This window comes from Zosterops lateralis (assembly GCF_965231275.1).
Source record: "Zosterops lateralis genome assembly, chromosome: 4".
NCBI lineage: Eukaryota > Metazoa > Chordata > Aves > Passeriformes > Zosteropidae > Zosterops > Zosterops lateralis.
In genome coordinates, this window is record NC_139765.1 from 24,534,003 (window position 1) to 24,551,406 (window position 17,404).

Consider the following 17,404-nt stretch of genomic DNA (forward strand, 5'->3'; position numbering starts at 1 on the left):
CCAAATCCAAATATTAAAATTATTCCAATACATTCAATGACTGCATCATCTCGTTCTTAACTGCAGGTCCCTACTTTAGGTTTAAATCTATTTGGAGACTGCCAGACACCCTACCCCGGCAAGCCCTGGGTCTCAGGAAAAAGCTGTATGCACACAGAAAGACAGGTACAAATGGAGCCTGACCAGAACAGTGCTGTTGGGCCCAAGGACTTATGAGAGGTAGAGTATAGATATTGCTTGCCTGTATCTATGCAAGAGAATGGCCTTAAAGTGCTTCTACAACCTCCTCGTTCTCACATCCGTGGAGCAGCACAGTGTACAAATGGATTTAGAAGGGGAGGCTCTGCAGAGACCTGCAAAGCTGGGTGAAATTTCCAGCTGTCCTGCAGGGGAGCGTATTGCTCTGTTTCCGTGTCATGGGGAATACTACCGCTGACCTTCCCGGGAAGGTGCTGTCGGAGGAAGCTCCCAGCACCAGCTCCCGTGCCGGTCGTGTCCGTCCTTGCGACAGGACAGGCAAGGCTGGGGCAGCTCCGGCAGCACCTTTGAATCCATGTTGATGGTAACTATTGTAAGCCCAAATCGCATGCCGTAAGGTGCGCGTCCTGTCTCCAGCGATTCCATATTCCTTTAAAAAAACCCCTGGACTGCGGGAGAACAAAAGGGCTACAGCAGCAACACCACCGGCTCCACCTCGTCACGCATGAATTGCGATGGGCGAAAACAAGTCAGAAGTTTACTGAGGGCTGAAGCTCCGCACGGGAAGGCGGCAGGGAGGCAAATGCCAGGAGGCCTTAGCAGACGCTGCACGGGGAGCCCGCAGGCCGGCCGGTGACAAAGTGACGGGTACCTCGGCCCCGCCCCGCCTGCCGCCTCAGGGCCGCGTCACGTGCCCGCGCTCACGTGACGGCGCGCGGGGGAGGCGGGGCTAGACGGAGTGCGGCCATGAGGTGGCCCCGCCCATCGCCCCCCGACCCCCTCTGCCCCGCCCTGCCGCGCACGCGCGCGGAGCCGGACGGGCCGATTCACGCACGCAAAATGGCGGCCGCGATGGATGTGGACACTCCCAGTGGAACCAACAGCGGCGCCGGCAAGAAGCGCTTCGAAGTGAAGAAAGTGAGACCCTGCCGGCGCGCTCCTGCGGCTGCTTCCGGAGGGACGAGGGGGCTGGGGCCGGCCTGATGCCGGCGAGCGGGACGGAGAAGGGGGCAACTTCCCGCTCCCCTCACGATCTGGGCGCCCGGTTCCGCACCGGAGCGGTAGGAAGGGCGAGGCGAGGCCTGTGGGGTATCCTGGCGTGCGTCTTAGCCAATGGCTGGGTCGGGCCGTCGCACGTGCAGCGGGAGCTGGCCAATCAGCGGGCGCGGCTGGCGGAGCCGGGAGCAGGAGCGGGGGCGCCGGCGGGGCCGTGCTGGTCGGGAGACGCCCCGGTCGGGACGTGCCCCGGTCGGGACTCCGCCGCTCGCTTCCCTCGGACGCTGCCGCCCCAACGGGCCTCGGCTACTCCGTACCTAGAGCCTCCGGGCAGCTCGGACCGGCGAGCAGCGCTGGAGTGCTTCCGCCTCCCCATCATCCCCGTCCTCTGTGGCTCAACCGCCTGGGCTGCCCCATGTGCTGCGCAAAATGCTTTCTACGAATGTCTGTGGCTGACTTTTTTTCTCCTTCTTATTTAAATCGAGCCATAACAACGTGTTAGTGAGCAAATGTTATGCCACCCTGGCTTTGCCTCCTCACTCAGAGCAGCCATAATATCGCTCTCCTATCCAGTGCCACCAGTTTGGCGGCTGGGTCACGGTGATGGTTCGAGGCTCTTCAGCAGGGTGTAGAGAAGCTGGGACAAATGTGGGCCTTGTACTGAGGTATAATTTGAGGAAAAGTGACCCCTGGACTGAATACCAGTAAACATTTCCAGTGATTCCTGCTTGTTAGATGAGTTTGTTTGAAATGCAGTTGTCATCAGTGATGATGGAAACCCCCGGATCTGTGGAGAAGGAAGAGTTTGGGTGACATAATTGCTTGTCCTTTGGAAATAGGAACAGATAATGAGAGTGGTAGGAAGTGGCATCATTTATGTGTCGGTGGCATTCCTCCTCCCCAGCAAGGTACCAAGACTTTTGTTGCATGTGTGGCTCAGTACAGGTGTGTGGGCCAGCAAAGTGGACCATGATGGCACAAGAGATTAAGTACTGGAGTGTATGGGAGAGATAAGGGTGCTGAAAACTTTTATCTGCCTTGAAGTGTGGGTGAATTCCATGAGAGATGAGTACCTCAGCCAGAAGGCCAGCTAGACTTGAAGTTGGAAGATTGGGAAAAAAATGAGATCACTACTGGTGCATGTCCTAAAAGATCTAGTAGTATTGTGAATACTTTTTTATATCAGTACGAATGAAAAATTGAAGAGCTTATCAAAGTCCAATACTGCCTGTCAATACTTGGAAGTCGCCTTTCCTCCTTTAGTGTCCCAAACTGAGGGAAAGCAATGAAAACATTGAGATGGAAATGGAACACAGTAAAGAAGATTTACTATAGTACAGTCAATGCAAATATATACTGAAAAAAAATGTAAGGGGAAAAAAAAATCTATACTGCTTAAGTAGTAAATGAAAATTATCCTCATTACCAGTACAATATTTTGGATTGCTTTGGATGTTGAAGGCAGGCCCATTTATTTAATAAGTTTACAAAAGACCTGATGGGTTTTGTCTGGAGGAATAAAAAGGTACCATGTTTTTCTGCATAGCTTGCCCTAAAGTGCTCAAACCCTTCCCCTGAAGTAGCAGAGGACAGTGCTATTACTTTTTTATGTGTATAAAGTAAGTCTTTGAAAGGTTGATTTGGTAGTACTTTGAAATTTTTATATCCAGCCTTGCTGATTGGTTGTTGCTTATTAACCTTTTGTAGGGAATATTATTCAGGATTCAGTGGAGAGTAGCATTAGAGATTTAGTTCTTGACCCCAACTACTCTGAAGGGTGATTACTAGAAGAACTGCCGCAAATAATGGGAATTCCTCTTAACAAAAATGGCATCTGAATTGTTTTTTTTCCAAGGGACTGTCCTTTCCTTCAGAATTGAGGATTTGGCATAAGCTGCATCCTTGCCATTGGATCTTGAATAGAAATCCAAATGTTTGCATTTGTTTCACAAGAAAAAAGAAGGAGGGGGAGTGGTTTGGGACTGTGGGAGTTACCTTGTTTTTGAAGTGGGCAAGAGACATTCTGTGTGGGAGGTTTGTGAAAGGGAATGTACCACTGCTTCCTAGTAACCTGAACTCATGATGAAGAATTAGTCTGGACTTCTAAGATTTGGTTTTTCTTAAATATCCCAGCTTTTCTATTTCAAAAATACATGGGATCTTGAAGAATAGGGATGATTTCTGTCCACTGTAAATTGAATCAAAACTATGTTTTTCTTTTTCCCCCTCCAGTGGAATGCCGTAGCTCTGTGGGCATGGGACATTGTGGTTGATAACTGTGCCATTTGCAGAAACCACATTATGGATCTATGTAAGTAAATGGAGGGAACACAGTTTGGACTTGTGTGTGATAAACAGCTGAAATTACCCCAGCTGAGGATATAATTCAGTAAAGTTTTCAGTTACTAACTAACTCTTCTGCTAATCGCTATTTTATGTAATGCTGAAGTCTCATAATCTATTTTGGTGACCTTTGTCACCATACTGCTTCTCCCTTACCCTTTTCTTGTAAAGGGTAGGATCACTTGATGCCAGATCAACAGACATGATCCTGCTGAATGTATTTTGAATGGAACAAAGAAGAAAAGGAGAAATAATAAAGAGGAGCTGAAATTATTCAGGGTTGACAGGTATTGTTTACAAAAAGAGGTATTATATTTCAGAGTTGGGGAGGTTGCTACGAGTGTCAACTTCTCAATTATACTCATTAAGACAAAGTCGTGTAACACTCTCTGTGTCTGTGGCAAGGAAAGGCATGGACCAGCAAATTAATTTGACTCCTCATTCTGTAAAACCTACTTTGCCTAACCAACTTAGTACTTAGTACTTACTCACTTACAAAGGCGAATGATCAAATGCCAAAATAAAAAGGCATTCATTGCTGGTATTGGTTTGTTTTTATGCTGTATAATCCTGATGGTTCACTTCTATCATGAAATAGGTCTGTATGCATGATGTCGCTGTTTTCAGTCCCTTGAGTATTGGTAATGAGTACAAACCCTTTTTTTTTTCCTCCTCAAAAATGAAAAAGTACTGTTGGCACCGTAACTGTTAATGTTGCTTCAATCATGAGGGACAGAAGGCCTTTTAACATACTCCAGATAGACATCTGCCTCTATTCCTAAAATGTGAGGCTGGTGAAACCCCTCAAAAAAAGCCTAGTGCCTGGGCATGGCCTGTCCTATTCCCATTGGAATAGGTTGCACTTTGGTTTTATGTGGTCACCATTGGAACCATTACTATTGGCAATCTCCTGTCAATAATATGACTGTATGGAAGTAAAACACTTCAGAAAAATGAGACTTCAGGTTTATAGGAACAGCTACTGAGGGATGCACCTGATTTTACTTCATGTTTAAATAATAATTACAAAATTACTTTCAGAAGCTTTATTTGGGGGTGGGTTTTTTCGTTGTTTTGTTTTGGTTTTGTTGTTTGGTATTTTTTTTAATAAAGAGAAAACACACCATAACACACTGGTCTGAAAATGGGTTAAGCCAGGTTCACTTCTCTTCTTGGGAACAGATATGTTTGTATTTTGAGCCAGCTACTGCCTATCCATGCTTCAGTTAAGTCTTGGTTATTAGACAGGGAGTGATAACACTAAAAAGAACAGGGATTATGAAATATGTTGAGGTCCTTTGATGTAAAAATTTCCTTTTTTAGTGTCTCTAACCTGTATAATCTTGGAAAGAAGTTTCAGAAGAAGGTGGACACTGGACTGCTACTTAGTCTCTCAGGTTTATAATATATTAGAGAGGAAAGCATTTTGCTGACAGGCAACTGGAATTTCAAAAATTTATTAGAATATAAGTTACATTTACAGAATTTACAAATGTATAGAATAAATGCATAAAATCCTGTAATTCAAGATAATTTCTCATGGTAAGAGGAATGTATTTTAAGACAGGAGATGCCAGTGTGTTTCATTCTATCAATCTGCCTCAAAATTAATTGTACCTTCTGTGACCAAATATAGTCTCATATATTTGCATTTTTGTTTTTTTTTTAATAAATAGCAAATAGGACACATGGGATGAAGAAGAGGTGTGGAGGAGCTGGAAGGAGAATGGACAAATACTATTTTTCAGTAGTAAATTTTGTTTATCAGTTCTTAAAATATTTTTAAAAGTCCTACCAATATGTGGGTGGGTTGAGAGTATATAGGTAGATTAGGAAAAACAGTAAAGGAAAAAGGCACTGGTAATTATTTTTTCTTTTTTGAGTTGCTCAAGCATAACATGTTATTATATTGTATGAGCAATGTTATGAGTAGCCTGGACTGCAAATGATGGACTAAAATTGACAGCATACAGAGTAGAAAGGATATCTAAATTGGTATTCCGAGATCAGTGTTGGCCCTGGATTTGCTTACTTCCTTGTTACAGACCATTAATGTTGTTAAAAAACTCTTTAATTAGATTTTCAAACATAAGATGTGAAGTGATGGCAAATTGAGAAAAAATTAATAGAATGTGCAGGAAAGAACGACACAAGATTCTATTTGATAAAATATATCACTCCTAGCAACGAAGAGAAACCTAGAATGGGGAAACACTAGAAGAATGATAAGTAATGCCAGTCATGGTAATGAAAGTTTATTAATGCTGTGAAGTCAGGCGTCAGTGTTAAGGTGTTGTGCAGTTCTCCCCATGCATGTGCCTTATGGCTTGGTAATAATGTGATTCAAAGGATATCCCTTGTCCTCAGTTTGGTTTGTATTCAGTGTACAGAAGGAATGAGTAGATTTTCAGTATTTTGATTTCATTCTTCTCTGGAAAGACCCAGGTTCTCTTTAGATTTTACTTTAGTCGTACTTCAAAGGCTTGCTCTCTGGTGCTGTCACTGCAACATGGTAAGTTAGGGAGTGTTAACAGTGTGTTTAGTATATTGGATTATCTTCTGGTCTAACATATGTAATGCCTTATTGTAGTAAAATGACCAGTATAGCTTTGAACTGTGTAACGTGTCATCAAAATACTGTCCCCATGCTTTGATGGTAACATGCCAAGTACCGTGAATCCGGCTTCACAAAGATAGATATGTTTCATAGAATCCAGAAAAGAATCTGAAGATGTTTATTAGATTGATTTGGTTTGGATTTATTTCTTGTTGTGTAAATACACAGGTGATTTCTGTAATAGCAAATGCATAGGAAGTGGGCTGGTTCTTACAAAGTCAAGATTCAGAAGCTGCCATATAAGATGCATTTCTGCAACTCCCTGAGTTGAAATGCTTCTATTGCATCTTTCACAATTATTTACAGTTATTTCAGGTTTTAGCTGTAGCTTTCTGTCCTCACCTACAGATACTCTGTCAAAAGCAAGGCAACGGAAGAGTCATTCAGTATTCGTCCAGTACCTCCTACTATCTGACTTTTACGGCTTCTTTTGGGTCAGCAGATGGTAGATAGCTTCTCTTTCTTTCCAGAGCCAGGATCATCAGCTTTCATTCTAGGATGGAGATTGTCCGTGTGTTTTATTTGTTTTTTATTTGTTGATATATTCTTCTTTTCTGAAATGAAGCAAGTAGGAGACCAGAAAGTGCTTCAGCTTTTTGGAGGCCCTTTTTTTGGCAGCCAAAGGCAGCAGTGCTAGCAGTGGTCTCCAGCATGTTTGATGAGGGAGCTTAACCTGGGTGTCTTATTGGAAGGGCATTCCACCACCACCAGAGAACTCCTCCTCAACCACTTCCACAAAAGTTTGTCTGTCCTCTTAAACTTTTGGGACTGTCATGCTTTAGACTATCAGTGAAAAATTAGGTTTGTCAGTGAAAGTTCGAGTAACACTGAAATGAATGTCAATGCTGCTTCTTTTCCTTACCTAAACCATCTTTCTTCCCTCTCACTCCCAGGCAAAATACAGAGTCCTTTTAAATCCTGAAAAATTAAAAATTGCGTCCATGCAGCTCTAATGTTAGGGCCTCTTAGAGAGGAATAATAATAATAATAAGAAGAAGAAGACAAAATGACATTAAAAAGGGACTGATAGACTTCATGTCTAATATGCCCAATACTTTGTTTGCAGCAGGGAAAGAGAAGAAACAAAATAAATATATTGTGTGCTCTGGAATATTTTCCTTGCTTTCAACAGAGGCTTTCTGAGTTAAATTTTGCTTACTCTTTGACTTTTCTCCCTTCGGATGAATTTCCTCATGTTTTCCTACTACTCATCTTCTCACCATTATCTGTCACTCTGGCCAGATATTTGAAAGTTAATATACTATGCCCCATGACCTTGAGTCTCTACTACAGTAACAGTAAGATTGTTGTTGCAATGATCTCAAATGTAGAATTTTATACAAGTATCCAAAGTAATTGAAGTTCTTCAAGGGTCTTGAGCATCTTCCATATTCTTAATCAGATTTAGTTTTATTGCTGTATGTATTGAGGGATTCTGGAATTAAGACTTCAGACCTTTCAGAAGTACTGGATTTTGTTTTCTTCTATAGACAGGCAAGGGATTGAGCTTTGGACTTCCTGTTGCGGTATATCACATCTTTGATGCAAACCGTATGATAAATACAGATTCACTCAAATCTTGCAGAACAGCTGTTGCTACTGAGTTTCTTTAGACATCAGTCTTGAGTAGTTCCTCATGACCAAGGTTAATTGACATCTCTTTCATCTCAGAAAAAATGGGCCTTTCTTTTATTTTGTGCACCTCCGTGCCTGAAAAGTGTGATAAATGGAGAAAAGGACAAATGGAGCAGAACAAATAGAGATCACATTTTTCAGCCAAACCTGTGAGATTTGAAAGTTTTCGAATCTTTAATTGGTGAATCAAATTCCTTTTCCTCTAAGCATGTTATGTTCAAGCACACAAAGAGTGAACAGAGAATTGGAGCTCATTCAGACATCTTTGCCAGGAAAAAAAAATCTGCAAAACAAGAAAGCAGCAAGCCCATGTATTGAGTTCTAAGCTGATAATTTATCAGCAAGTCTTTTTAAATCATTTGGGCTTGACTCTTAAAGAAGGCATCCTTTAGCAAGAAGTAAAATGTTAGTGTTATAGGTTTGTGCTGCTGATGGAGGAGTTGTTGAAAATACCTTTTTTTCCCCTGAAGTTTCCTCTTGAGCTGGAGCAGAAGTGAATTGTTCAGGTCTTAGAATGGAGAACTAGCTTGTAGGATTTATTTTCTCAGTGTTGTTCTTCTTTCCTCGCTGTTTTTCATCTCCTTCATCTGTGCCATCTGACACAAAAGCCCAAAACATAACCCAAACTCATAAATAGTTAAGGTTGGGGATCCTCCTGGGTACTCAGCTCCAAGGTATAAAAAGTCCAAACCATACTGTATTTCCTATTGTGGATTTTTGGGATGTACTTACCTATCACAGGACTATAAAATAAAGACAGACAAACTCCAGCATTACATGAGCAAATTAATTTGCAAATGAAGTACATAATGTCTGACAGGAACATAAAAGAATTTGTATTGAGAGAAACCTGGGTAAGAAATTTAAGTACAGTAATTAAACTTAAGTTTATTTCCTGTCAACTCATCAAAAGACATCTCTGTGAACACAAGAGGAAAAAATAAAAATATTCATCCTTGAAATTTGGGAAGCAGACACATGCTGCCATCAGATAAGCTATGTACTCTTGCCCTCTGGAACTTTGGGAGACTAAAATAGTAGAGGAAGGAGGAAATCAGGATGAAGTATGTTTTGATATGATACTTTGGAAAAATAGTACACATTAAACCATAGCTCTTGATACTTTCTGGTGTGTTAAATACCACAAAAGAGTTCCTCCTCCCCTGCCTACATTTGCTATTAGGAAGGAATCTACCAGTTAGTGTTGCATATACATCTTCAACTCCTGTGTATATTTGTTCGATCTTTGTTTTCACAGGCATAGAATGTCAAGCCAACCAAGCATCGGCTACCTCTGAGGAGTGCACAGTTGCATGGGGCGTCTGCAATGTAAGGAAAACTTTCATTGTGTGGGGTTATGCTCTCCTCCTTTTCTGAAGACGTGGGACAGAATGAGTTCTGTAGCATGTTTCACATAATCACAGAAATAGGAATTTTAAAGTCCTTATGTTTACTAGAATGTAGAAAGGAGAGAGAGAAGAAAATGAAAGATGGAGAGATGTAATAAGACACAGAAGCAAAGGGAGGAAGATAAGCCATAATTATTTTTTTAAAGGAATAGTAGATCTTTCATTCTGAGCATGATTTTCCTGATCATGGCTTGCCTAAGAGTTATACCTTTTCCTTTCCCTTTCCCCCAGTAATAGGATTACTTGGATGTCAGCCTGGTTGATTTGTCTGTGTGCAGGGTGATTCAATGAGTCAGTCTAGGGTAACCAGATGATTTGTTTCTAGTTTTGGGGGAAGATCAAATCAATTGGTCTCACTAGCATGTGAACTCCAAACTTGAATACCTCACTAGCGGGCCTGAGTTGAAAAATAAACTATTTCGCAGTGGAACAACTTCCTGATCCTCAGTCCCTTCTTTACTGTGCTATGGGATTGAGTTACAATGTGATAATACTGAAACAGGACTATAAATGTTGCGATTCTGTTTGCAGAGGACAAGAGCAAAATTTTTAACCATGTCACGATATTCTAGTGTCAAAATTATGTTGTGTGTGAGAGTCACCACAAGTGGAACCTTGGTTTTAAGTAGCTGTATGGGGTAAGAGAAAGAATGCCCTTATTAAACACATAAATGAGATTTTTTTTTTCTTCCTAATTTTGCAAATTCCTTTTTATTCAGGCTCTGGTCTCTCCTGCAAACTGACAGAAAGATTCCTTCAGCATGTACACATTCATATTATCCCTGCTACTCACTCTGAAATCCTCTATTTTCTTTCTGATTATGCTTCTTATCAGCATCTGCTCTGCCAATTTTAGCAGCTGCTAAGCTCTTCACTCTCTCCTTCATCAGAAGCCAGTCGGTTGCCACTGCATGCACTGTGGAACAGGCTCCCTGGTGCTGTTTCACTAATGTTTCCTCCTCTCTGAAAATTCCATGATTTATCAGCTAATTAATCAGCTGTCCCCACTTTTGCTTGCAAACTCTTGCTACTTTCTTCTTACTGTGACACTTTCAGTGGTAGTTTTCACACTGAGATGCATTCATACATTCTGAAATTATGTGATCTGAACTTTGTCTTCCAGCATGCTTTCCACTTCCACTGCATCTCTCGCTGGCTCAAAACTCGCCAAGTATGTCCACTGGACAACAGGGAATGGGAGTTCCAAAAGTACGTATCCTGCACAGATTTCAAGATGAAAAGTCCATTTGTCTTGTAAATATAAGTTATCAGTATCAGATTGGTGTGTCTGAGGGCATAGTTGCTGTTCAGAGGGCTTCTTTCCTTAGTCAGATAGTTCTAAGTGAGCTCTGAAGGAAGTCCAAACAGCTGTGGGTCTGTGGGAGCTGTTAAAAAGTAGTGATTTCTACTGACATTCTCTCTAAAGAATGGGGAGCAGGAGAGAAATGGAATTAGCTAGAAGTGGAGTCTCAGGTGAATACTGTGCTGCTGCATGAGCAATTTGGGTTTAGAGGATGACCTGAATTCAGCTGCTTGGGTTCCAACATGTTTCTGCCGAGGTGCCAGGCATCTTATTGGATCCCCCTGTTATCTGGATGATTTATTTTATAACTCTGGTAGCCTCAGAGATTAATACAGCTGATTCCTTGCATTTGGAAATCAAGTGTCCATGTAGCCATTCCTGCAGCTTTGTCCCATTTATTTATAATTACTGTATTGTTTGTTTTATTTAATTTTTTTTTAAATTCTCATGTTAAGAATAGTAGTAGGAGATTCAATAATGGGTTTTTGAGGGAGAATCATCTTTTGAGAGGTAATTGTCCATTGAGAATAGTTAGGAAGTTTGCCTATCACTTGCTTCATTCTGCACCTTTGATCTGGTAATCTTTTCTTAACTGTGGATTGTTCCTCTCCTCACCCACTTGAAAAAAAAAAATTCCAGTCAGAGTCCAGACTGAAACAAAGCAAAACAGGTATTATAACTTGAGGATTGTGTTTCGGCTCTGGTACACAGTCAGTTGTGCAAATCATCATTGACATGACAACTGAATTACCACAGTTTTAATATTAAGATGTTTTCCTGAACACACAATGAAAACTGAGTCCATGTTGCCTGGCTAATCACTTCATATTGCATGGGTAGCATGATGAGAAACAGAGACATGAATTAATATCTTTTGATGCGTGCTCAGTGTTACTTCTGGGGCTGTGACAAGCTTTGGCCTTGTTTCATGCCGGATATATTTGAAGTGGGATTCAGGGCAAAAGGTAACTAGTACTGAGATCTCTTGCACATGTGTTGTGGATTGTTCAGGCTCTCTTCTAACTGGTGTCTGGGTAGACTTTTAGGGAAAGTGAAATGTGGAGAACTTCCTAAGATTTCCTTAACAGCGTTTCACCTTCATCCCATTTACATGTTAATTATACTGTGATAGAATGAAAATAAATCCACCCAAACCAGCACTCCTATGAATTGTAATTTTTAAAAAAGTATAACATATTATCTATTTACAGGTATGGACACTAGAGAGATGGTCACACGCTTCTTGTTATGTCATCAAACTCAGTTGTTCTTGTCACTATAGGTTTGTTTTAGTGACTTGGAAAGTCAGTAATATATATGATTCTTCTTTCATGCTAATTTCTTCCTATTGTATACCATTGAATAAAGTCTTGCTGAAACTTCTGTCAAAGTTTTTTGTTTTGTCTTCAGGAGCAGGCAGTCGGAGCATGAGGGAGGAGGAGAATTATCTGCAGACTGGGAACTTAAGCTAAGCTTAACTCTTTAGCTGGGCAGTTTTCCTTTTTTGCTGTGCCAGGCTTTTGACAGTGAGTTTGGTCCTACTCCCACACAGCTGAGAACCACACCTTTGGCTCACTGAGGTCGGTATTAAACTCTGTTGTGTAGTGCAGTGGGTGCAGGACTTGGCCTGGATAAGAGTAGTTTATGCAAATAGTTTTTTGTGTAGACATGCTTTATTACAGCAGAGTTGAAATGATGATCTATACAATTAGGGGTTGTGTCATCATTAGAAACTATCCTCTCACTTCTGCTCTTGAGTTTACCACTTTCCCTGCAGAGGAAATTTTCACTAACTTCCCAGTTCCAACTGTTTAGTTTTGGGGAACAGAAATGGGATGTCACTTTTTGTCAGTGTTCATAAAGCAATTATAAACAACGTAAAGCAATAGTGTTCATGAACACTATTTCATGTGTTGAGTGAAAGTAAACTAGGAAATTCGTGTGCTAGATTGGCTAGAAAGCTAAAAGTAAGCAGTATATAAGCAAACCAATTCTTGATTGGCTTTCTAGTGGTATTTTCCCCAGTTCAAGTCCAACTGGCCAAAAATCATTCCTTTGAAAACTACATGATATTCTCTTTGGTGTCTCCTGCCAAATGGCCTGGTATCCTGCTCACTGCATCAAATTTTGCCCTCTGTCAACAGCCTCAGCAGATGCTGGGAACTGAAACAGCATCCAAGAAATTATTCCTGCTACAAAAGGCTGTCTCTTTATATCAGCAGTGGTAGATTTCTGTCATTGGCTATTCATGATGCCATCTTTGGATGTCATTTTTTTGCTAGTTACTGAGGATGGGAAATTTGATAGCTGATGTTAAACATTAGTGTACTGTACTGATAGCAGATAAAGATGACCATTGACAGAACCAAAACTTGCAGGTTTTTCAGTAATTGCTGGGGCTTTCTCTAATCTGCAGCAAGCAAATGTCAAGATTATCTTATCAGTTGGTGTCATTGCTCTGAAACTATATGGCTTGCTGTTTTCCACCCTTAAGAAGAAAACAGGAACAAGTAGGACTAGGAGAGTTTATAGCTAGACAGTTTATTTACCATGTTTCTTGGTAGAAAGCTCATCCTGAATTTGCCAGGTAGTTTTGGTGATGGAGGCAGGAAGGGAAGAGAAGAGGAGGGGGAAGATAGTCTCAACAGTGGTCAAAATACTCATCCAGGCAACAGGGTATCCAGGTTCAATGCCATTCCCTGAAATTTGAACTCCTATTTAATGTCCTGTTGAGATGAGTGAAATGTCAGGTATCCCTGGTTTTGACTGTCCATTTTGTTTGCAGTGTTTGGTTTTTCAGGACCTGGTACCCAGATGCTCACCAATTCATATCCTCGAGAACTTTGTTTTGGGTCCAGCTACATCATTCTGATCGATCCCCCTTTTGTCTGTGCATATTGCCCTGAGCATATTTCTTTTAGCTGGGGACAGACACATTTTCCTCCCCTCTATGGCTTTGTGTGCATTTGCTTGAGGCTGTGCCTGCAGAAAGACAAGGGATTTAGGATATTTTATTGCCTTGTTTTTTGTTTTTTTTTAATGTACCCTCCAAATGGCTGGCTACAAGCACTCTCTGCTAAACACCTTTGAAACTCTGCACTGCTGCTGTGCATAAAACTCTGTTAAATTTGATTTCAGATTGCTTTTGTAGTTTCTGTCCCAAACACAGTTTTCCCAAATGGAAAAATACAGAGTGTAAAGCACCAATTACTTACATGCCCAGTAAAGAAAATCCTTTTTCAGCTGCTGCCCATTGCAGTGGCCATGCTGCCACTTCCCCTGCTGCAGAGGTGACAGGCCATGTCTGCTGCAGCGTTGTTTTCTGTAGTGCATTAAGGGTTGTGTTTGGAGAGACAAGAAAAAGCTTCAGCAAGTGAGCTCAAAGAGAAGCTGTGTGGCACAGACAGCACCAGGTGAAGGTACAGGAGATCTCTTTTATCCAAGGGCACAAAGTGCCCCATTTCCCCAGGGAACACTTGCTTGCTTGGGCTGGTATCACTCTGTCCTAACTTTTACTGTTCAGCCTCTCCGCCTCTGCTAGATGTAGGAGAAAGCCTATTTATTCCCACTGCCTTTTTTCCTGAAGCAACAATCATTTTTGACTACAGCTTCCCCTTTTTGCAAAATACAGAGAGCTTCTTGGGGAGGAAGGAGGAATAGGGCACATTTCTAAGTATCCCATGGGGAAAATAGTTGCACAAGGGAGAAAAGACCATGTGCCATTTGCCCATCCTATAAATGGAGAATGCATTTGAACTGTGGATTTGAAAATAAAATTGGGAGAGAATGACAGTTAAAACTGCAGAGAACAGTGTATCCTGCAGCTGCCCGGCTTAGAGAAAAATCATTGGTAGACCTGCTGTGGAGCAGAAGGTAATTTTGACATTTCTGATTCCACAAGTCTGTCAGCTGAAGCAGGCTGCATCACTGAGCAAGCCATGGCAGAGAACAGCCAAAATGACCAGACAGTGATTTCCTTCTCTGCCTTTTGCAAAAGAGACAATGAGCTCCAGGTGTTGTGTGGCATTGGCTGTGCCTTGCATGCCAAATCCCTCAGTGGTCTTGCATTAAAATGCCAGGATCAGGACACTGTTACACCATGATGACACAGCACCTTGGGCTGCTTGAAAGTAGAAGAAAATGGATAGGAATTTTCCTGTCAAAATCATTACAGATTGTACATTTTAAAAGGACTAGGCTGCCAGGAGTCTTTTTTTTTTTTTTTAATGGGGGTACATTTTCTGGTTGAAAAATGTCAGATATCTGAGAAAAATGGCTGAAGCCTCAACCAGTTTGCCGGGTTTGTAGTGACACACTATGGAGTGAGCTTCATCATCATGTCTTCCTGCCACAATCAGGGATGGAGTATCTGTGGAGATGCAGCTGTTTAGGCTGGAATGAGGAAGCTTTGCAATTGCTTTGTGTGGTCCCGTGCAAATAGGACAGGACCCTGCAGGGGAGCCCCAGGAGCTGTTTAGACTTCTCTGTGGTCAGGTGTGATGGTGAAACCCCAACCACACATAAGAAAATACACCTTTGAGTGTGGAGTTGTATGTGTGCAGGTAAGAAAGGGGCCCACAGCTGTCAGCCCTCTCCCACTATCTCCCAGTAAAGAAGCTAATGGCATCCCCAAGTGGTCTGGGCTGGGACCACATCAGCAGAGCTGATGCTGATGTGAAGATGAGCTAAGCAGCAGTGGTGGTGTGTGAGCTCCAGCAAAGTCTGTGCAGGTAGAAAGCCGAGCTTCCAGGAGGGCAGCACCCACTTGGGAAGATCTGCACTATTTCTGAAAAACTGCCTCCTCCAAAGGCAGAGAATGGCAGTAATGCCACTTTCCTGACTGACTCTGCCGTGAGTTTCATTCCTTGAGCTGAAAACAGCAGCCTGGAATGGGGGGAAGAACTCAGAGATGGGCAGAAGCAGAGACCAGGACTAAGTCTCTGTGTTTGCTCCCATTGTCAGGCATGCAAGGAGATGTTCTGGAGGATGGGGCCTACCCTGGGTGAAGAACACAAACCCTTCCTTTTGTCAGTGTGGAGGTGATCCCACATTATATTTGGGCAGCAGGAGTGTGGTGCTGTCATGGGACAGCAGAAAGGCACTTTTAAGGTGCAGAGCTGATGTCTGTGAAGCGTTGCTTGGCCAACACACTGCCAGCCCTTTCCTGGACCACCATGAACTCCCATCCTTCGGCCCTATGGCAGCTGCTTTGCCGTTCAACAAAGGGATGAACCCCTTGGCACTGTAAGAGGAGGCACTGGCACCCCAGGTTGCTCACCCCAGCCTGGGTGACAGCCATCACTACCTGGAGATCCCCAGGCCGTAGCTGGAGAAAAGGAGGAGGAGATGACACTGCTGAGGGTACTTTCCTAATGCAGGTTCCTCTAGGGCCTGGAGGGGAAAAGGAGGATGGGTATAGAGAAACATACTTTGTCTCCCTGGTTTGCTCACCACCTTCTTCCCACAAAACCTGTGGGAAGAGTGAGCTCTTTCCTGCTTTTGCTTTTCCTGACAAATTCCCTCTCCCAATATCACTGCCAGTTTAATCTGCTGTGAGGAAACACACTGTTCCCCCACCACAGGCTCCATCCATTGCTCATTTTTCCTTCCCAGTGCAGCAGGGTTTGCAGTAATCCTTGGGTACCTTGGCATATGGACGGTTTCCACATGCCCTTCACCCCACCAACCAACCTCATTCCCTGCTGTTCACTCTGGTCTGTTCTCTACTCTCCTCTTTCATTTCCCCTCTCTCTAATATGGTTCCTATGGAGATCCAAAGAACCAGTGATGCCCTTCCTCCACAGCCTGAAGGAGGGGGTTAGTGGGGTGGTTTTGGGCTCACTTGGTCTGACATTGCATTCAATCCCAGAAGTCACAGAATCACAGAATGTGTAGGTTGGAAGAGACCTTCAAGATCATCGAGTCCAACCCAGCCCTAACACCTCAACTAGATCATGGCATCAAGTGCCACATCTAGTCTTATTTTAAACACATCCAGGAATGGTGACTCCACCAGCTCCCTGGGCAGACTATTCCAGTGTTTAATCACTCTTTCTGTGAAAACTTCTTCCTAATATCCAACCTGTATTTCCGTTGACACAGCTCAAGACTGTGTCCTCTTGTTCTGTCAGTTTCTGCCTGGAGAAAGAGACCAACCCCCAGCTGTCTACAACCGCCCCTCAGGAAGTTGTAGAGAGTGATAAGGTCACCTCTGAGTCTCCTTTTCTCCAGGCTAAACAACCCCAGCTCCCTCAGTCGTTCTTCATATGGCTTGTTTTCCAAGCCCTTCACCACCTTTGTTGCCCTTCTCTGGACATGTTCAAGCATCTCAATGTCCTTAAACTGAGGGGCCCAGAACTGGACACAGCACTCAAGGTGTGGCCTCACCAGTGCTGAGTACTGAAAAATGATCTCCCTTCTCCTGCTGGCCACACCATTTCTGATACAGGCCAGGATGCCGTTGGCCCTCTTGGCCCTCAGGGCACACAACTGGCTCATGTTCAGCTGCTGTCACCAGAGCCCCCAGGTCTCTTTCCTCATGGGCACTGTCCAGCCACACCATCCCCAGCCTATAACGCTGCAGGGGGTTATTGTGGCCAAAGTGCAGAACTTGACACTTGGACTTTGTTAGAAATCAAGCTACAGGGTGCCGGAAGTTCTGTCTGTCTGCTATTTGACTCCTTCACAACAACAGGACATTGGCCTGTTCTTGCCCTTTTTTAGCACCTTTCTAGCCTCTCTCCATTGGACATAGAAGGGGTAGCTTGCCAGGTCTTTGCATCCTGCCATACCCAGCAATGGTCCTGGTTGTAAAAGAAAACAAACAAACAAACCCCCCCCCAACCAACCAACCAACCAACCAACCAAAAAAAAAAAAAAAAAAAAAAAAAAAAAACAAACAAA

At 42.9% G+C, this 17,404-nt stretch overlaps 1 protein-coding gene across 2 annotated transcripts; it reads left to right on the forward strand.

The window, feature by feature from the left end:
- The first annotated feature begins 983 nt into the window (after positions 1 to 983).
- On the forward strand, positions 984 to 11,884 carry RBX1 (ring-box 1). Of its 2 annotated transcripts, XM_083859505.1 has the most exons (5): positions 984 to 1,116; positions 3,427 to 3,505; positions 9,048 to 9,118; positions 10,322 to 10,407; positions 11,713 to 11,884. In XM_083859505.1, the coding sequence occupies exons 1-5, from the start codon at positions 1,039 to 1,041 to the stop codon at positions 11,723 to 11,725; spliced, it is 327 nt and encodes a 108-aa protein (XP_083715631.1). In that variant the 5' UTR covers positions 984 to 1,038; the 3' UTR covers positions 11,726 to 11,884. The 2 variants fall into 2 exon arrangements, with proteins under 2 accessions (XP_083715631.1, XP_083715630.1); XM_083859504.1 differs by lacking the exons at positions 10,322 to 10,407; positions 11,713 to 11,884 and adding an exon at positions 9,730 to 10,311.
- The last annotated feature ends 5,520 nt before the right edge of the window (positions 11,885 to 17,404 follow it).

Bases quoted from the DNA above. Each gene is read 5' to 3' on its own strand.
- RBX1 (XM_083859504.1), top strand. From the start codon at position 1,039: ATGGCGGCCGCGATGGATGTGGACACTCCCAGTGGAACCAACAGCGGC. The intron at 1,117-3,426 runs GTGAGACCCTGC...TTCCCCCTCCAG, and splicing joins AGCGCTTCGAAGTGAAGAAA to TGGAATGCCGTAGCTCTGTG. The intron at 3,506-9,047 runs GTAAGTAAATGG...TTGTTTTCACAG, and splicing joins AAACCACATTATGGATCTAT to GCATAGAATGTCAAGCCAAC.